Source organism: Theropithecus gelada, chromosome 10 (genome assembly GCF_003255815.1).
Source record: "Theropithecus gelada isolate Dixy chromosome 10, Tgel_1.0, whole genome shotgun sequence".
In the NCBI taxonomy this organism is placed as follows: domain Eukaryota; kingdom Metazoa; phylum Chordata; class Mammalia; order Primates; family Cercopithecidae; genus Theropithecus; species Theropithecus gelada.
Window position 1 is genome coordinate 44,128,299 of NC_037678.1, and position 20,874 is coordinate 44,149,172.

The following is a 20,874-nucleotide window of genomic DNA, read 5'->3' on the forward strand; positions in this document are numbered from 1 at the left end:
AAGCACATAATAAATGCCAGATGTGAAGAGTGCTGCACAGGAGAGAAGAGAATGGAGTGAACAGAAGAGGGATGCCTGGAAAGGATGTGCTGCCAGGAAATGCCATTTATGCTGAGACCTCCGTGAAGACGGAGAGCCCAGCACAGAGCAGAGAATGGAACAGCACAGGCAATAGCCTCAAGGCAGCCAAAGGTTTGCCCTTTCAGCACTAGGGACTCACAGTGGAAAAGCACTGTGGGATGGGGTAGATGATCTGGTGGTAAAAAGGCAACCAGTTTCAAATGGCTTCAGAGGCTACACAAGAAAGCTTGAACATTGAACCGAGTGCACTGGGAAATCACTGAAGTTGTTGGCCATTGTTTAAATTTCCATCAAGACATTAGGGATGGTTTGAAGTTATACTTTGATGTGAGCCTATTTGATTAATGCCAATCTCTCCAGGAGAACAGGAATTCTGACCATCATGTGCAGCCATATAGAACCAGAGTCCATTTCAGTTCCAGGCATACAACAGGCATTCAATAAGTATTTGGGGCCGGGCGCAGTGGCTCACGCCTGTAATTCCAGAACTTTGGGAGGCCGAGGTGGGCGGATCACGAGGTCAGGAGATCAAGATCATCCTGGCTAACATGGTGAAACCCTGTCTCTACTAAAAATACAAAAATTAGCCAGGCATGGTGGCATGCACCTGTAGTCCCAGCTACTCAGGAGGCTGAGGCAGGAGAATTGCTTGAACCTGGGAGGCGGAGGTTGTAGTGAGCCGAGATTGCACCACTGCACTCCAGCCTGGGCGACAGAGCAAGATTCTGTCTCAAAATAAATAAGTAAATAAAAATAAGTGTTTGTGTGGGGGAGAAGAAATGAATGAATGATAGTTGGGTCACCTGGGGGACCTCAATTTTGGATGGTCATTGTTATCTGCTGTGGGTTGAATGTAACCCCCCAAAAGAGATATGTTCGAGTCCTAACCCCCAGTACCTGGGAATAGGACCTTATTTGGATACAGGGTCTTTGCAGATGTCATCAAGTTAGGATGAGGTCATGCTGGTTAGGATTAGGGTGGGCCCTGATCCAGGGATTGGTGCCTTTATAAAAGAAAGGAGAGGGAGATTTGGACACAGGTGCAGACAGAGGAAACACACAAATAGGGAAGAAGGCCATGGGAAGATGGGGGCAGAGAGACTGGCGTGATGCAGCCACAAGCCAAGGGACACCTGGAGTCACCAGGTCCTGGGAGAGGCCCTACCCACACCTTGATTTCAAACTTCAGACTTGCAGACTCCAGACTGGGAAAGGATCGACTCCTGTTGCTTCAGCCACTCAGTATGTGGTCTTTGTCATGGCAGCCCTGAGATGCCCAGATGCTCTCCTTTTGCGTGCCTCAGGTGAGGTGACCAGTTCACCTTGAACTGCTCCTCCCTCCATCTTCCGTGCACCACCCTCAGGCCATTTACCACACCCACGAGTCCCTTGTACATCTACTTATTAAATACGATTTCATTAAAATATAAAAAGAAAATAATTAAAATAAAATACCTAATATTTTAATATCAAGTTCAGATCAATCCCCTTTTAAAACTCAGTCCTCAGCAAAACAGGCCGTGCAAGTACAAGGTTGTTACGGTAACTACCAACACTTTTAACACCTCCTAAAATCGATGCGTGACTGTTGGAATACGAAGTGCTTGCATCGCACCTAAAATCACCTCACACCCCACCCTGCATTCATTAGTGCCTTGCTTCGAGAACCTCAGAACAAGCAGATTAAAAGAGAAAAAAGGTACTTTTGCTTTTTACCCCCAAAAGAAAGGTACCTGAAAAGCTGATATTTCTCCATCTGCTCTGGCTACAAAGCTCACATCTTTTCTCCACCCTCTTCTCTCTTTGATCCATACCTGCGTTTTTCGTGATCTTTGAAGAAAACATAAATTGTGGCCCCAGGAGTGAAACCTGTCTAAGCCTCGACTGTTCATCTGCAAAATGGAATAACCACACCCACCTAGGAGAATTGCTGGGGAAGGGAATTAAGAGAAGGGCACAGAGTGTAGGATTCCATCTTTATGAAATATCCAGAATAGGCAAATCCACAGAAGCGGAAAACGGAGTCATTGTTGCCTAGATCTAAGAGGAGAGGGGAGCGGGAGTGACTGCTTATGGGCACAGGGTCCCCTTCTGAGGTGATGACAACGTTCTGGAATGAGATCATGGTGGTGGTTGCATGGTATTGTGAATGTACTAATGCTACCAAATGGTTCACTTTAAAATGGTGCCTTTTTTTTTTTTTTTTTTTGAGACTGAGTCTCACTCTTGTCACCCAGGCTAGACTGCAATGACATGATCTCGGCCCACTGCAACCTCCGCCTCCTGGGTTCAAGCAATTCTTCTGCCTCAGCCTCCCAAATAGCTGGGATTACAGGCGTGCGCCACCATGCCCAGCTAATTTTTCTACTTTTAGTGGAAACAGGGTTTTACCATGTTGGCCAGGCTGGTCACAAACTCCTGACCTCAGGTGATCCGCCCACCTTGGCCTCCCAAAGTGCTGGGATTACAGGTGTGAGCCACTGTGCCTGGCCGACATGGTACCTTTGATGTTAGGTGTATTTTACTGGGTGTATTGTTGTGTTTTATTTGGTTAAGAAGCATCTGTCTGCAGAGGAGCGACAATGGCCAAGTCCCTCCACTCCTCCGAACTGCAGTTTCCTCATCAGCAAAATGGGTTCATTGACCGAACCCATGTCACAGGTGGTTGTGCCAATAACACCTGTCAATCCTTTGGGCTCTGCCAGGGTACTGACGCGCTGCCGCTGGGAGGACTCAAGGTCATAATGCAGATGAAGCACCTGACCTTGGGCCTCCCACTCAGGAGACGCTGGGCACCACTTGATGATCTCAAGACAACCTTAGCCGAGTGCCCACACTTATGTGTGTACTCAGTGAGTGTCCTCTCCCCGGAAGGCCCCAGGCAGGTCCATACGGTATTTGTTCATGAGGCCTGTTTCTGGTGCTCTGATTCAGGACGACACATCGGCCTCAAGCAGGTCATATTTTAAGCTCCGGTAGCCTGGTCTGAGCAATTGGGAACTCTAGATTTAATTCTTCAGGTAATTTGAACGATGCTATCTAATTTCAAATGTCCTGCTCTTATGAATGCAAAAGCAGCATAATTTTTAATTAGTGGGTAAACAGTAAATAATGAATGACAGTAAGTGGACACCACTGTTAATTAAAAATCCATGGTTGATAAAAATCAATTTGGTCCATGCATTTAACTCCGTCTATCACTTCCCTGCAAAAAGTTGTGTAACTCAACCCACCGCACCATCTACTTTCAGCTGTTATTTCTTTAGTTAAGACTTTTTTGGAGGAAGAGAAAGAGGAAGTGGAGGGAAAGCAAAGAAAATCCAACATTCTACCCCAAGAGCTGTGTTGGAGAAAATGTCATGCAATCATTTATAATTGGTCAATTTTGCTTTTGCAACCTTGAAGTTGAGACTTCATGCATGACCCAGAGGTGACATGATGCTCCTCAAGAGGTGCCTGGCATTGCTTCGCATTTGTGTGTACATGTTCCGAATGCAGCCACATTTCGCTGTATCTCAGAGTCTCCCAACATAATTAAATCCCAATTCCTCACAGAAAAACAAGATAAATAAAATGCACTCGGCAGAAACACAGGATCTGAGGATTCATGACAAAACACCACTTCAAGGACCATCTAGTCTCAGTGACTTCAGGGAGGGTGCAGGGGGGGAAGAAAGTCTTGTTTTCTTTTGAACAGAAAAACACTTCCTCAAGAGCCCAAGTTTTGTGGAAACAATGACAAGATAATTTGCAGGACCCCTTCACTATTTCACTCTGAAACATAAGCTGGATTTTCCTACCAGGCAAATATTGCTGACCCCTTTTGATCCTTTTCCTCGCTCTGTTTTCATCCATTCCCCCAAATCAACACTTTTGGACAGGTTTCATTGACACTGGAGATGTTCAAATTAACCTGCAGAATTGAATCCAGGGAACCCAATGTCTTCTGAAGACGCAGATTGCAGAAGCCCCCAAATGCACGAGGTGTTGACGCTGACGTGCACCCATCAGCTCAGGACTCCTGGCAAGTTGTATAGGGACCTGGCCCAACTTTGGTGCCTACCCACCCACTACAACGTCCTGCAACAAATTTCTGCAAATTAGACGTGCTACGTTAAGACAAAACAACCACAGCCTCTCTCTTTCAAGATCCTGCTGGCATTTCATTCACTTGGTAGAGCGGCCCTGAGTGCTGATGAGTCAGTGTGGTGACACCTTGGCCCTGGCTGGGTGGCTATTTGTTTTCATTTCTCCTATTTGGCTAATTAAAGCCAATAATCAGTTGCAGGATAAACCAAGATTACAACAGGGACCTTGGGCTACACCAGCATTTGTACTCATGCCTTCGTTTATTCAGTCGGCCAATGTTTGTTGACTGCCCTGGGTTTTACCCCGCCTCCAAGTCAGCCCCTTCTGTGTTCTCTGGGGATGTAAGACAAGCACCGGTGAGGCCGTCATAACCTGAAGTCCAACAACCTGGGCTCACATCCTGGCTTTGCCACATCCGGGTGGCACGTGTCCCGTGGAAGCTAAGCCCATCTCTGAGCTGAGCCTGTTTCTCTGCCCATGAGAGGAAGATAACACTAACACCGACTCCAGGGTTATTGCAAAAATCAGATGGGAATAATGTATAGAAGTGCAAGGGGTCCGCACCCAGTTAACAGGTGCTGTCATCCCCCTCGTCATCATCAGCGTCACTCCTGCCTTCTCAGCTGATCACTGGGGACCCCAAAAGTCTCCAGATGCAACCCTCAACCTCAAGGGAACTGAGGAATCCACTCTGCCTCATTTTCCTAAAATATCCCTAGGGCACAGAGAGTTTGGGGTCAAGCAGCTCTGAGGGGGCAGTGGGGAGCCCTCAGCTCTTCTGAACCCCTGTTGGGAAGGTCTGCCTGCGAGGCCAGGAAAGGGACAGAACATGCCATCTGCTCACTTCTCAACTCAGCCCCCTACCCCTCCCAAGGCCTCCTGAAGTTCCTGCCAGGCCCCCACATCCCCTGGCCTGGAGCCCTAAGACTCAGCCCCACGCTGGGTGGGAAGAGCCATGCTTGGAAGCTTCGCTGCAGGAACTGGGCCTCCAGGGCCAGGCCGGCGCCCCTGAGCACAGCCCGGGGCTGCAGTATTTGGACGCTGCTTACTGCCGAGCTTCCCACAGCATCCCGTCATCTGGGCCATCTCAAGCCCGTCAGCCCCGAGTGGAGATGACAGTTTCTGGGAGAGCTGCTGCTCTTTAGCAGCTGAAGGTCTTGGCACTCTCACCTCTGAGCAGCCCAAGAAGAGATCGTGAACAGCCCCACGCCCGGGCTTGACTTGTCTCCAGACCCAGCCAAGCTCATCCAGGGGTCACTCCAGAGGATCTGGAGCTTGTGCTGCAGTGCCTGCTTCCCGTGTCCATCTTCCAGTCACCTTCTGCCCTGAGCCCAATTCCTCCCCTGGTGTCCAGGCTTAGGGAGCCCTGAAGAAGGGCAGGGCCTGCACTGTTTGTCCTCAGACCTTGGCCCAGGCCTCTGCAGCGGCCATGCATTCTTTCACTTGCCACATGTTCACTGAGCACCAAGTAGACAGCAGGCACCCAGCACCAGGTGAGACCTGAAGCCAGTGGCCTCAAGGGACCTGCTCTGTGCTGGGAGAGGCCAAGCAGCCCCCAGGGCTCCTTGGTGGAGGGGAGTGGTCTGCTCTGGGGATGGGCTAGGGCCCCACTGTCCCCAGCACCTTGGGTCCTGAGTCCCGAGTGCCCTTTGTCCAGGAGCGTGGGTCCTTCCGCCACCTGTGGGCAGCACCTGGTCACAGCTGGCAAGCCCGTGGAAGTTCTGGGCTTCTAGGAGTCTGCTCCACGCAGTAGAATTCTCAGAGGCCTCCCAGCCCCAGAATCTGGGACGGTCTCCATCCAGGAGGCTTGGATTCCAGGGTGATCACATCTGGGAACCCAGGAGGAGATGCGTCGGGGAGGCTGATTCTAGGATCCTCCATATGGGGAGCGCATCACTCTTTCCAGAACTGGGGCACCCTGGGGACAGGGCTGCGATGGAGGGTGCGGGACAGCCCTGCCTGGCTGTCTGTGGCCACAGTGGGGTTGGGAGGGCAGATGGGGTGGGTGTTCTTGGGGCATGCTGGGGTCTTACCCAGGTCTGTCTGCTTTGCAGCCCACACCGCACTGGCGGCTGGGGAGGCTGGGGGCAGCCGCCTGCGCTGGGAACCCCGCTGCCAGCCGCCCTTGCCAGATAGAGTGCCCAGCACTGCAATCCTGCCCCCACGCCTCAATGGACCTTGGATCTCCACGGGGTAAGACCTCAGGTCATCCTGACCATGGGTCCATGGGCTCGGAGACTTCTCCCTCTCTGAGAGTCGGTGTCCAATCTTTGAAATAGGCATAATTCACATAGTTATCCAAGAGGCCTGCTATCTGCCAAGCTGCTGGCGATGCTTGCCTCCCCTCCCAGACTGCAATGGGAGGCAGGGACTGTGTTGGGCATCACGTCCATGGACAAAATCCATTCAACACCTTGAGCACCTATTATACAAACCTATTACGAACTGAGTGCCCGGGGTCAGCAGTGGGACGTGCCCTTAACATTTGAACACATGAATGAATAGTATAAACTTGAGATTGCACTAAGCTCTTCAATGAAGGAAATAAAACCAAGGATGTGATAGCAAGTGACCTGGAGGGTTCTTTAGAGAGTGATCAGGGGAGGCTTCTTGGAGGTGGTGACATCAGCTGAGAGCTAAAAGGAGAGGAATCAGCCATCTAGAGGGCCAGGGAAGAGCCAGGCAGAGGGGGTAGCTGGTGAAAGGCCCTGGGGTAGGAAGTGGCAGGCCAGGGAGAGCCTGGGTGCACCCATCTAATTCTGTCTAACCTGACAGGCTCACTCGACATTTCAGAGGCTCAGTTGCTGCTTTGCGGCCAATGGACTTTGCATTCTGTCCTCATCTGTGGTGCACAAACCCTACAGCAGCCAGCTGAGTCCCCACTCCTGGGGCAGGGATTGGGGAAAAGCGTGGCCCCCTCCACACCTGGCACATTCCTCCTTCCCCCAACATCCCCTCCAGGCCAGTCCCATTCTGGGGTCAAGGACTGGCCTCTTGGTGTCCTTCCTGTACCTCCTGAGGTCAGGCAGAAACTCCCAACTGCCAAACATCTGCTAGTGCTTTGGGTGGAGGAAGGGATGTGAGTTCTTCAAGGCCGCTTCGAACACATTTGCAGGCTCAGCCAGGCTGCAAGCAGTCCCCACGCCCACGGCACAGTCCAGGGGGGATCCAGGCATCCACTCGCCAGGGTCACCCAGACAGAACTGGGGTGCAGGAAGAGGGGACACTGGTTGCAGGCCACTCCTGCCCCAAGACAGTAACATTTTGGAGCAGTTCTTCTAAGAAATTTCTTCTAGAACTTTCTTCCTTGAAAGTTCCCTGCCATGCTCTCCAGACGGACCTTGCTGCTTCCTGGGAGAAGAGTGGAAAGGGCCCAGAGCCTGGGAACCGTCGAGCGGTCCAGTGTGACCTACTGTGTCCTCTCAGGCAAATCTCCCCTCTCCAGGCCTTGTCTGAGACCCTCAGGGGTATGGTCACCCCTCCTATTTTTAAGTACCTATACTAGTATTTACTTATCATTTTCTGTAAACCAACGTGCTTTTATTTACTAAAATATATTCATTTATTTTTACAGCTTTATTGAGGTATAACTGGCATACATTGACAGTGTAATGTGATTATTTTTAAAGAAAATGTAATATTATCCTGGATATGGGGACCAGAGCCACTTGTCATAAATTAAAGGCAACTGTAAAATTAAATTCAACGAAAACAAAACAACATAAATCCTCTCTAGATCCGTTGCCGACCCGAGGCTCTGAGTTGCTCTCTCTGGGAGAACAGGGAGGTTGGCACTAAAGACACATTAGCTCTGAACAGAGAATTTCCCCTCAACATTATCAAAAAGATGGAAGAAAAGAAAAGGGAATTATTTCGTTGCTGGGTGATAACATGTTTCCTCTGCTCCAACAGCCCTGCTACAAAAAATATCAAGAAAATAGGCTAGGATCACGCCTGTAATCCCAGCACTTTGGGAGGCCGAGACGGGCAGATTGATTGAGGTCAGGAGTTCAAAACCAGCCTGGCCAACATGATGAAACCTCGTCTCTACTAAAAATACAAAAATTAGCCAGGCATGGTGGTACACGCCTGTAATTTCAGCTACTCAGGAGACTGAGGCAGGAGAATTGCTTGAACCCAGGAGGCAGAAGTTGCAGTGAGCCAAGATTGCAACCCAGCCAAGTGCCTGGGTGACAAAGTGAGATTCTGTCTCAAAAAAAAAAAAAAGAAAGAAAGAAAATAGCAGTACAAGAGGGTACCTGGTTAGAGTAAAATCGTGAGGAGGGTGCCTGCTCTTTTTCCCCCCTGACTTCATCCACTGTCCACCCCACCTGCACCCTCAGTGGGAAGTCCCAAAGGCCTCCTCTGCCCCATCCCGGAGCTGACCATGGGTCTAGGAGTCATTCCTCTTTCTTCTCCCTCCAACCCCTTCCCCTGGATCTGTTTGCATCACCAGCAAATGGAGTCTGGGGCCAAGTTCAGCCCACTTTCCAATTTTGTAAATAAAGTTTTATTGGCATACAACCATGCCCATCCATGTACATGTCATCTATAGCTGCATTAGCTCTACAATGGCAACTTTGAGTAGTTGCGGCAGAAGCCACCCAGCCCACAAAAATAAAAATATTTATTACCCAGCCCTTTACAGAAAAAGTTTGCCGACTCCTGGTTTATATCTACAAGCCCTGTCACAGGCAAGGATGAGACCTGGTCAGGGCAGTAAGCCTAGAGAAGGAGGAGACAGGACGGGCCACCGTCATACCTGATCACTACTCTCCCCTCCCTCCATTCACTCAGCAAGGACGGCGGAGGGCGCAGGGCCGGCTCTGGGCCAGGTGCCCAAAGTCCAGTAGGGGAGGAAGCAGGCAGGGCATCCCGGAGCTCCCAGGCCTGTGGGTCCCCAGACGGTTGCAAAAGGGCCTCCAGTAGGGCAATTCGGATTGAAGGAAAGGAGAATGAACTAGAAGGCTTGTGTTGAGGCCATGAGGCATCCAGTGCAAAGCCACAGTCCCAAGGGTGGCTGACTGAGAGCAGTGAGGGGAACTGAAGTTGGAGGGGCCCAGGCCTGAGCTGAGGCCTAAGAGGGGTATTGGGGGGAGAACCGAGCCCAGCCCAGAGGAGAGAGGGGCTCGCGGCGTGGTGTTCCCTCCGTACCCAGCCCATCTCCTTCCACCCCTGCAGCTGCGAGGTGCGCCCAGGACCGGAGTTCCTGACCCGCGCCTACACCTTCTACCCCAGCCGGCTCTTTCGAGCCCACCAGTTCTACTACGAGGACCCCTTCTGCGGAGAGCCTGCCCACTCGCTGCTCGTCAAGGGCAAAGTCCGCCTGCGCCGGGCCTCCTGGGTCACCCGGGGAGCCACCGAGGCCGACTACTACCTGCACAAAGTGGGCATCGTCTTCCACAGCCGCCGGGCCCTGCTCGACGTCTCCGGGCGCCTCAACCAGACCCGCGCCGGCCGGGACTGCGCGCGGTGGCTGCCCCCGGCCCGGGCCTGGATGCCCGGGGCGCTGTACGAGCTGCGGAGCGCCCGGGCCCAGGGGGACTGCCTGGAGGCGCTGGGCCTCAGCATGCACGAGCTCAGCCTGGTCCGCGTGCAGCGCCGACTGCAGCCGCAGCCCCGGGCGGCGCCCCGGTTAGTGGAGGAGCTGTACCTGGGGGACATCCACACCGACCCGGCCGAGAGGCGGCACTACCGGCCCACCGGCTACCAGCGCCCGCTGCAGAGCGCACTGGTGAGTGGGGAGGGGGGGTCTCGGGGGGCGAGCTCGGAGCCCAGCCCCGCAGCTTTGCAAGATCTGGGCCGGCCCAGGGCTCTGGCTGTCCGGCTGTCATCACTGCCCCTCCCCACTCTGGTCCACGTGCCTCAGGACATTTGCGCACCCTGTTCACGCTGCTGGAGACATCTTTTTTCAGCCTTTACAAGGCTGGCGGGCCTCGGGTCGGCCTTCCCACGCTGGTCCTCCCCAGCCCCTGTCCTCGTGGGCACTGCAGGATCTCGTTTCTGCCCCTGCTGGGCACAGAGGCTTGGGCGGGAGTCCCCCTCCCTTGGTTCTCGGCTGAAATATCCGCTCCAGTTCCCATTCTACTGTTCCCCGTTTCCCGCGAGTGACCTTGCCAGCTCTCAGCCCATTCTGAAGCTCCGTTGGTGACTTGTTTATTGCCTCTCCCTCTGGCGCTAGGTCCTTCACAAGGGTGGGGTCACAGCGGGCACCTAGCACGACGGGTCAGGCACACGATCAGGACCAATAAATGTGGATGGATGAATTAGGGAGAGGGCAGCTTTCCTCCAGGGTGCCGCTGGGGCCGCGCACGCCAGCCCAGATGCCGGTCCCTTGAAATCTCAGTGCGAGCCTCACACCGACCTAGCCGCACAGCCACTGGGGCGCCACTCCCACCCACTCCCAAACCAGACGGCGAAGACACGTGGCCTGGGCTTCTTGTGAGAAGGCCGAAAGGGATCCGTCAGGTCTGGGGGGAGCCCGGGGTTCTGCACTTCCAGCAAGCCGTCCGGGGTGTGGGGAGGCTGCAGTCTAAAGGAAACCGCCCTGTCTTTGACATGCTCCCCCTTGACTCCAGTACGAATTTCATTTAAGCTGATTCACCTAGATTTTAGATGAAGCCATGGCCCGCATACCATCCTAATTTGGGGAAGATCTAGTAGCACCCCCCACACACACTTTTTTTTCTTTTCTTTTCTTTTTTTTTTTTTTTTTTTGCCAGGTGAGCAAACAGGCAGAAAGAAACATAACTTTACTGTATAATGGCTCCTGGCACATAGCTCAGAGCCTGGCTCCTACAAGGGTGTGGACCTAGGACCTTCCCAGTGTCAGAGAACCCTCTGGTGGCTGGTGAGGCCTAAGGACCCCTCTTCAGAAAATCTGTTTTTAAGGGCATAAGAGAAAATACATGGGATTTAAATGAAAACCGGTTCTATTAAAATAGTTACCCAAGTTTTAAAGTATTAATTTGTGATATAGAAAAACGATAAATGTGAAATCTTTATTTGCCCTCATTTGAAAGCAGAGATGACTGCAAACCATGTTTCCAGTACCTGCAACGCTGTTAGCGTCATACAAAGTCAGAGGTTCTGCTGACGCTACTGGGGCGCGTTGCCTCCATTTACAATGAGAAGAAATGTTAACTTTTATTAGTGAAAGGTTAGTGAAAATGAAGTTGAGGTTAGCATTCCAGGTGAAAAACCTCTGTACAAGGCACCCAATGAGTATTTCTTGAGTGCACAGATGAGCAGATGGAGGGAGGATGGATGAATGGGTGTGGATGGATGGATGGGTTCAGCATCCCCATGAAGTCCTCTTGGAGCTCTCAGGCCACCTTCACATCATTCAGCATGTATTTGTTGCCTACTGTGTACTAGACATTCAAGGAACTAAACCAGATGAGGCAACTTCTCACCCCTGGCAGCAGCCACTTGTCACTGCCCCAATGTGGGAGCACTGTGGATGAGACAGACCGGAAGCCTGCCTTCCTCCCCCTCCCCCTCCCCCTCCCCTTCTCCAAACCGAGGATCTCAGTAGCAGAGGAGGAACATGACACGAAGTTCTCATAATCAGAAAATCAGCCTCAGAGTTCTTTTTATGACCTCGAAATTATTCCCTTTTTGGCAACCAATGTTCTAGGCTGGTGTGGCGTTAATCCTACTTAGTTCAGAGAAGGCGCTAGTGGTGAGTTGATTACTGGCCGCCACCACCTCATTAGGAGGGGAAACTGCTCTGAATGCAGAGAGGACAGATCCCCGGGGGCTGCGGAGGCTGACAATTTCATGCGTCCCCAGGCAGGACTCTGGGGCCATGGCTGTCCCTGCCCTCCCTGCTGCCTGGCTAACCCGGGTGGCCAATCCAGCCTGAAATGTGATTGAGAAGCAAAACACATAGAAATGAATGCAGAGATGAACAGTGCCAGATGTACAGACATTAAATTAAAGGTCTGCTCACCAGTGGCTCCTCTCCTTGGGAAAAAAAAAAGAAAAAAGAAAGAGAAAAGACAGATAATTTCAAAGAAGGAACTGCTGCAGAGAAACCCCTAAGAAATGAATCAGTTGTTGCCTTACGCTCTCTGGGGCCCACACCCTGCCCACGACCCAAACCAGATGGTAAACATGAACATTTTTAGAAGTTCATTTAAAACCAATTGGATCCCCAAATTCATTGCCTGGATATAGAATCCTAATCAATCAGCCAACACCGGACCAAAATTATCTGAGCCTGGTGTCACCTCTGGGGGTTAATTAGAAACTGTTATGTCGTGTTTGAGAAATAACTTTATGTAACAGGCTTAAATGAGTAAGAGTTTGGTTTCTGTACAAGTGTGAATTCTGCCTGCCGGGGGCCTTGTTTACTAACGCAGGAGACTTCAGACCTCTGCAGAAAGATGCCCGGAAGACTTCCCATGGAGCCGGGAACCTTGTCTCACCACCTTCAAAGCACCAGAGAAGGAAATGCCTTTTCTCACCCCTCTTTCACCTTAAAAGTTTGCTGGTTCTCAATTTGCTTCTGCTCTGCAGAAAACTGCTTGCCCCAAATTACTAACCAGCATCCCCAAACGTCCTATCTGCAGAGAATATCTTTTGTTTGTTTGTCCTTTGTGGTGGGTAAGGAGAGCTCTGGGATTATTTTGCTGTAATGCATTACGTCCTCTCAATACACATTAGTGTGACATAGAGTCAACTCCCATCAGCCGGCATCCCCATCACCAACACTCCAGCTAACTATCAAGCTTGCTTGCTCCTGTCACAAACATTTTTGCAGCCATTTACTAGCATTTCAGAGAACCATCAAGCTCTCTGGGCCAAAATCCCCATAACCAAAGCCAATATGGTCTCCAATGTTATATAAATCAAGGAAACTTAAGGTTCATTATAGAAATAAAAAATAACAGCTTATAAAATGACACCCCCCCCCAAAAAAAAACCACTGTTATCAATCATCCAATATTTTCTTTCTAAGCCAGAACTTCTAAATGTTACTTGTCTGGCATGAAACTCACTCAGTGCTATATGGAACTCAGCAGTGCTATATGGAAATCTTGGGAGTTTTGCAAGAAAAAATATATTGGAGCTAATTTCCCAGCTGGGCCTTCAAAACGCCCCCTTCCTGTGCCTGTCCTGGCTGGACTGCAACTCTAAGTTTCCTTCTGGGATGGCAACAGCAGGAGATGTTTGCTTGTTCCCACATCAGCTTTGACAAGTTCCAAGGCCATTTACCTTCCAGAACGGTGCTCTGGCCTCAAGTCTGGGCAGCAGCTGCTCTTTTAGAAATAAAATAGGAGAAGGGGAAGGAGAGGGAGAAAGAAGGAGGAAGTCTGTATCGCATTCCTTTTTAGTGTCTGCTGAGCCTTTTCACTCCAAAACGCAGACTACTCCCACGCAATTTAGTTTAGCATCTGTTTCCTGTTAACGTGTTTTATGGTAAACACAGCTCACGAGAGTTTGTAAGGCAGGGACAACTGTAAATACAGGCAAAGATGGAGGAAAATCAACTCATAGCCTGGGACAAGTGAGGGTGTGGCGGCACCTGAAGACCTAAGTGTGGTCGGTTTTCCCTATAACAAATAACATGAGAATGAACATCTTTGAGCCACAGCTCTTCACGAGATTTCAATTATCTCCTTCGCACAGACTTAAGCAATGGGCTTCCAAAGACATAATTTTTTATTTTTTATTTTTTTGTGAGATGGAGTCTTGCTCTGTCACTCAGGCTGGAGTGCAGTGGCACAATCTCAGCTCACTACAGCCTCTGCCTCCCAGATTCAAGCAATTCTACATCAGTCTCCCAAGTAGCTGGGATCACAGACGTGCACCACCACACCTGGCTAATTTTTGTATTTTTTGTAGAGACGGCATCTCACCATGTTGGCCAGGATGGTCTTGATCTCCTGATCTCATGATCCATTGATCTATCTGCCTTGGCTTCCCAAAGTGCTGGGATGACAGGAGTGAGCCACTGCACCCGGCCTATCTTTTTTTTTTTTTAGATGTTGTCTTGCTCTGTCCCCCAGGCTGGAGTACAGTGGCGTGATCTTGGCTCACTGCAACTTCCACCTCCCGGGTTCAAGCTATTCTCCTGCCTCAGCCTCCCAAGTCCCTGGGATTACAGGCATGTGCTGCCACACCTGGCTAATTTTTGTATTTCTGGTAGAGATGGGTTTTCACCGTGTTGGCCAGGCTGGTCTTGAACTCCTGATCTCAAGTGATCTGCCCACCTCAGCCTCCCAAAGTGCTGGGATTATAGGTGTGAGCCACCATGCTCGGCTCAGACATGTTTTGATGGCTTTTGATCCTTGTTGCCATATTCACTTTCCATGGGGTAGGTAGAGCAAATGATGTGCACCTTCCACTGTGAGATTTCTAAAGACAAAAATCCTCTATTCTCTACCTGTAGGGAAGATGTAACCTGCTATGAGCATGGGAGAGTGGGAGCTCAGACAGCCGGGTGCAAGCCAGGCTGCATTTCCGCTGGTCTCTGCCACTTCCAGGCCGGACAACCTGGGCAGTCCAGCCGGTCCTCTGGGTCTCAGCTCCCTCAGCTATAACATGTACCAGTCGCCCGGGAAGTGCTTAGCATAGTTCCTGGCACTTCGGAAACACCTAGAAGAGTGAGCTAGAAAAAAGATCAACTTTCACGGTCAAATTCCAGGACCAAGCACACTGGGCTTGAGCAAGGACAACTTCTGTCAGGTCCCAGGACAAAGGCCACCTGTGCTTCCATTCATTTCTCATTTATTCATGCAACAAATGTGTGCTTGCTGCGAGCCAAGCCCTGTGCTGTGGGGATGGGGTAGCCGCAGAGGCAGTTCCCACTTTCTAGGGCGTTTTAGGACTGTAAGGCATAATGCGTTCCAGTTTGATGAGGGGCGAGGGATAGAGAGAAGAGAGTCTCAGGGGGTGGAATGAGGAAGATAAAAGAGGGTGGTGTGCCAGCCCTGAGCCCCACCTTACATGGGGCATTCGGGAAAGCTCTCTCTGGTGCCCAGCAGAGACCTAGTAAGAAGGAGCTGGCGGGGAGTTCAGACAGCAGGAGACCCAAGGCCCCAGGATACAGGGGCTGACCTCCATCAAGGAGGCCCTCCTGACTGAAGCAAAAAGGCCGTCCTGACTGAAGGCAGGGAGTGAGAGAGAGAGGACGGAGGGACAGGCCGCAACTCACTCTGCCTTTTCACCCCTACAGAGCTGGGGTTCCTTTCCAGGCTGCACCCCAACTTCTCCCTGTGGGACAACCACCGTTTTTCTGTTTGTCTTTCGCCAGCACCACGTGCGGCCGTGCCCAGCCTGTGGCCTCATTGCCCGCTCTGATGTGCACCACCCGCCCGTGCTGCCGCCCCCTCTGGCCCTGCCCCTGCGCCTGGGCGGCTGGTGGGTCAGCTCGGGATGCGAGGTGCGCCCAGCGGTCCTGTTCCTCACCCGGCTCTTCACTTTCCACGGGCACAGCCGCTCCTGGGAAGGGTATTACCATCACTTCTCAGACCCAGCCTGCCAGCAGCCCACCTTCACCGTGTATGCCGCCGGCCGCTACACCAGGGGCACGCCGTCCACCAGGGTCCGCGGCGGCACCGAGCTGGTGTTCGAGGTTACACGGGCCCATGTAACCCCCATGGACCAGGTCACCACGGCCATGCTTAACTTCTCTGAGCCACGCAGCTGTGGGGGTGCGGGGGCCTGGTCCGTGGGCACTGAGCGGGATGTCACAGCCACCAATGGCTGCCTGCCGCTGGGCATCCGGCTCCCACACGTGGAGTACGAGCTTTTCAAGATGGAGCAAGACCCCCTCGGGCAAAGCCTGCTCTTCATCGGACAAAGGCCCACTGATGGGTCAAGTCCCGATACCCCAGAGAAACGCCCCACCTCCTACCAAGCACCCCTGGTGCTCTGTCGGGGAGAAGCCCCCGACTTCTCCAGGCCCCCGCAGCACCGACCATTGCTGCAGAAGCACCCCAGCACAGGGGGTCTTCGCGTAGCCCCCCTCCCACTTCTGCCCCTAGTTCTAGGGCTGGCTTTCCTCTACTGGCTATGACATTGGACTTGACATCAGGATGGTGGCTCTGGACACCCATTCAACTCTTCAGACTCCCTCCTGGAAACTGTAGAGAAGGAACCATTCTCCTCTGCTCTGTCATGGATGGATGCACAGCCCCACTGCTTCCAAACTCTGCCTGCATTCCATGTGGCTCAGGGCATGAGCTTAACACCTGCAAAGCCTATACCACATCCCACAGCCCACGTCCCAGTCACGCACTTGGACGCGGCAGTGATGTTCATTGCTATGTGAGTTTCTAAAGATCACTCCCAATTTTTCTACTTTCCTTATCCTTGGCAGCCCGCCAACAGGTGCAGTCAGGTGGCCACATGGAACCCCCCCATCCCACGCTGCTCCCCGTTCTTCCCATCCTGACCCTTGGGATTCCAAGATGGGAGCAAGAGGAGACCCTGAGGTTCTGCCTAGGGACAAGGCCTACTGCTCTGCCATGTCTGTAGGTTGTTGTTTAAAGATTATTAATTCGAATTTAGCAATACGATCTCTAAGTGGTGCCATGAATTAAAGATGCCACTTCGGGCTTTCAGTGCTTCTCAGCTTTCTGGCGAAGGGCTTGTGTCTTCAGAGGCAGCTCAGCTTTCCTGAATCCTGACTGTTGGCATTCGTCTGCATCTGCCTGTGCTTCTGTGAGTCAGACCTCAAGCTGCCAATACTGCGTGTGGATAAATCCAGTTTTCCCGGGCCAGCATACAAATGAAGAGGACTCCAACTGAGCTGAGAAGTGTGGCCTCCCCAGAGCAGGCTGCAGCCTCCAAGCCTCCCTAGCCCAAGCGAATGCCAGTGTGCACCAGGCTGGCTGCTGGGGGCAGGTCTTTGGAGGGGAGCAGCGTTTCCAGCCTTCTGAAAGTAGTTAATAGTAATGACCGCCATAACACTAACATGCTCTGCAATTCGCCCTGCCCAGCCATGCTCGGTTGCCAAGATTTCCTGTGCTTGCCTGACAAACGAAATCTCCGAATGTGTATCTTTGGGTCCACCCTAGGGAGAAGTCGGGGTCGCCAGGCTACATGGCGACATCTGGACAGCTCCACCTTGCCCAGCCTCCTTGCCATGATCCTAATATATTGGTGTCCTCTGCTCAGAGGGGACTGTCATCATGGTGGGAACAGGCTGAGCCTCTCCAGGGACTCTACCCGAATTCCCAGGGCCTCATCTGTACAGTGAAATTAACTGGCCTCCTGGTGGGCCCGAGGGTTTTCAGGACTGGGGGCTGATGACTCACCCCCTCCTTCCTCCTCCTGATCTCTAGCTCTAGCTCTTATCACAGATTTTGAACAATTGTCTGTGAGGTTAATGATGCTTTCAGAGGGAAGCCCTCGTCCTCCTTGAGATTGTGTGGGGTCCAATCAGCCTGCTGAAATTGCTCCCACTTATTACCCATTCTTCTTCTTTAAAAAAAAAAAAAAAAGCCCATCAAGTTAGCATTCTCTGTAGGTCTCAGACAGCTACCAGTGTTCCTGGCATATTTACCAAAGTACAAGAAATAATTACATTATTTACAGTTTCAGACTACATCAGGGTGGGGGGAGCTCCTGTTGGGGACGGCGGTGGGTGTCGATGATGTGTCCACGGCTGAGCAGGTCTTGTATCCGAGACTTGAAGCAATCATGCCACCATTTATCATCAAATTTAAACCTTTTAATAAAATTAAACAGCCTGAAAAATGCTCTTGCTGGTTATTAAAGTCAACCAAGGGAATTATGGTTCTAAAGAAAGGAAGCGGAATGTCCTCCAGAGAATGTGTGAAAGAGAATAAAACCAGTGGAGGTAAACCCCAGCTCTCTCAGTTCTGCTCTCATGTCACTGCCTGCCCTGCTGAAAACCCCCCAGGGGCTTCCACTGCACTCAGAATAAAAGCCTGACTTCTGGCTCACTGTTGCCTGCAAGGCTCAGCCACGCCTCCCCATGCCCTGGCCACACTGGCCTTCTTTCTGTTTCTTGGATCACAGGAGCTGTTGCTGCCTTGGGGCCTTTGCACAAGCCCTGACTTCTGCCTAGCGTCTCTTCCCCAGACCTTCAGAAGCTTAGCACTTTGTTTTCAATCAAGTCTCGGACCAGATGTCACCTCCTGAAGATGTCACCATGCGCATCCCAAAGAGCAGCCCCACTTCTTCCCCGGTCCTTCTGTCAATCCATTGCATCACAGGTGCATGTTCTTTGTCATGAAAACTGATCACTGTCAGAAATGACCTTATTTGCCTAGAATGTAAGCTCCAACGAAAACAACTCGGCTCTGACTCACTGCCTGCAATCTTTCCAGAAGGGTCCAGCGTGCCTGGTGCATGGTAGAAAGACCTTCAATGAATATGGCAGACTCAGCAAATGTTGGTTATCGCTGTGAAGCCTCACACTGAGACCTGTGAATGGGCCACCTCCATCTACCAGATTCAGTGACACTCGGGAGGCCCAGCTGAGTCAGTGAGAGGGCTGTGAGTCTCTGCGTCTTGCACGCGAGGACACTGAGGCACAGAGAGGAGAAGTGGCTGGGCTCCAGAGCCTGAGATCCAGGACTCTGTCTCACAGCCCGCGGGCTTGGGGTGTCCTCCTGACTCTTGGAGGGAATGGGATTCCTTGATTTTATTTGGGGAAGGCAATTTAGTGTTGCTTCGTGGGACATGGCGTGAGCCATCCCTAATGAAAAGGAGTGTGTTGAGCAGGACAGCAGCTTCCTGGATCCCCTCAGTTGGACTTAGTTGCTCTCTGCTCGCTGGGGCTTGTTAGTTTGGGGGCAGGTGATGCTGCTTGGAGCTACGAAGGCTGAAGAAAGGGCAACCATCCCTTTTCTCCCAGGCAGAGGGTCAGAGCTTCCAAGACTCTGGGCTGATAAAGGAAGGGGTCGTTTCAGAGGCTGAGGGGCTGAGACTCCCTGGCGACAGGGCCAGAGGCCCATGGGCACCAAGCCTTCCTTCCAGCCCTTTGCTCCTGCCCCTTAAGTCTCTGCCCTTCACATAAAACGCGAGAGCGCTCTCATCCACAGAGGGGGAGGAAAGCCCAGAGTCCTATTTCCAAATAAAATTAATGTTCTCCATTGCATGTTCAGTCACGCTGAAAGGTGAGGGGTGGGTGGGAAGCCCATGCAGTTGATAATTTCATTGTGCAACTCCCAGGAGAGCAAATGAGCTTTTTTCTCTTAATAAAAAGTTGAAATTGTATACAGCTCTCAGAGGTCCATTAACTAACAGATGCTGGTTATCATAAGAAGCTCTTTGCCTTTCACTAAGCGCATGTTTTTAATCTCCCAGCGGTGCTACCGGGCTGAGCAGCAGCGTGTGGCTTGGTGACGCAGGCCCGCCAGCACGTGGCCCTGGTCTGTGCATCCTCTCCTGGGGCACAGGTGACTCAGGCATGAGGGGCTAGAGCTTTCTGACGCAGAATGGAGCACTGCATCAGGGCCTGGTCGGGGCTGATTCATACCCATTAGCATTGCAGACTGGAGCCAAGCAGGGAAGAGCTGTTCCCACTTCAAGAGGGGACTTGAACAGTAGCGTGCAGCCTCCAGTCTGCTCCTGATGCTTCTGAGAGACTGAAAGCCTGCTCCTTCTCACACACACAACCCCCCTTAAATGGATGTCAGCATGAACACAAATGACCTGTCGACATTCCCCAAAACCACCCTTCCAAGCTTCCAGGCAGACCCTCCTCCTGCCCACTTGGCACCTCCACCTTCCATTTCGGCCACAGTGGCCTCCTTGCTCTCCTGCAGTCCCATGGAACCTGGTGCCTCTCAAGGTCTTGGCTCCAGCTCTCCCTCGCCTGGAAGGCTCTGCCCACCTCACCCCTGACTACCCCAAAGATAGCGGCCACCACAGCACAGTCACTTCATCAGAGCATTTGTCAGTAGCCAAAATCTGAAAAAATTCCTGGTTGTTGGTTTTCACCTATTGTTAGCCCCTCTCCTCTAGCATGAGCTCTGTGCCAGCAGGGTCCTTGTCTGTCTCGTTCTCCGTGGATCCCCAGTGTTAGAATGGTGCCGGGCACATAGTAGGAGGTAAATAAATACCAGTTAAAAGAATACATGTTCCAAGACCTGGTTGGAGACTCTGAATTCAAGCAGCAGGATGACACCCACACACTATACTGGCTTGGAATTTTGATGTTGCTGACTTTTTTTCTAATCAGGTGGGCAGAGCAGAACCAAAGCCTGTGAACTTGAGGACATCTGTTTTCTACTAGCCAGGATATTTCTAGAATAGCATTAAAGACCACTGCTATCCCCGAATAGGAGGCCACAGGGCCTGGTGAGAGGTGCCTTGAGACTCTATCTCAAGCTTCTCATCTCCCAAAGGCCAGGGAGACTGGGAGAGCCTCAGCCTCACACAGGTACCCAAGACTTTCCTTTCTTAGTTTTGGAGCCTCTATCTCCCCCACCCCCCACCCTGCCAGCTTCAGTTTCTTTATCAATAAAATGATGAAACCTGATGGTTCCTGAAGCCAACCAGCCCCAACACCAGTTACAGGAAGACCCAAAATAGTAAGTGATTCAAATGGAATCAATAACGTATTTTGAGAGAAATGGCAAAAAAAAAAGAAAAAAGAAAAAAAGAAAAAGCTGGGCGCGGTGGCTCATGCCTGTAATCTCATAACTTTGGGAGGCTGAGGCGGGCAGATCACGAGGTCAGGAGATTGAGACTATCCTGGCTAACACGGTGAAACCC

At 51.7% G+C, this 20,874-nt stretch overlaps 1 protein-coding gene across 2 annotated transcripts in view; it reads left to right on the forward strand.

Moving 5' to 3' along the window:
• APCDD1L (APC down-regulated 1 like) overlaps nt 1-17,883 on the forward strand; it is a 55,832-nt gene extending 37,949 nt beyond the window's left edge. For both annotated transcript variants that reach the window (XM_025398209.1, XM_025398208.1), the window contains 3 exons: nt 6,225-6,363; nt 9,352-9,904; nt 15,434-17,883. In XM_025398209.1, the coding sequence (XP_025253994.1) occupies nt 6,225-6,363; nt 9,352-9,904; nt 15,434-16,198 (1,457 nt within the window). In that variant the 3' untranslated portion in view covers nt 16,199-17,883. The remainder of the gene's footprint in view (nt 1-6,224; nt 6,364-9,351; nt 9,905-15,433) is intronic.
• The last annotated feature ends 2,991 nt before the right edge of the window (nt 17,884-20,874 follow it).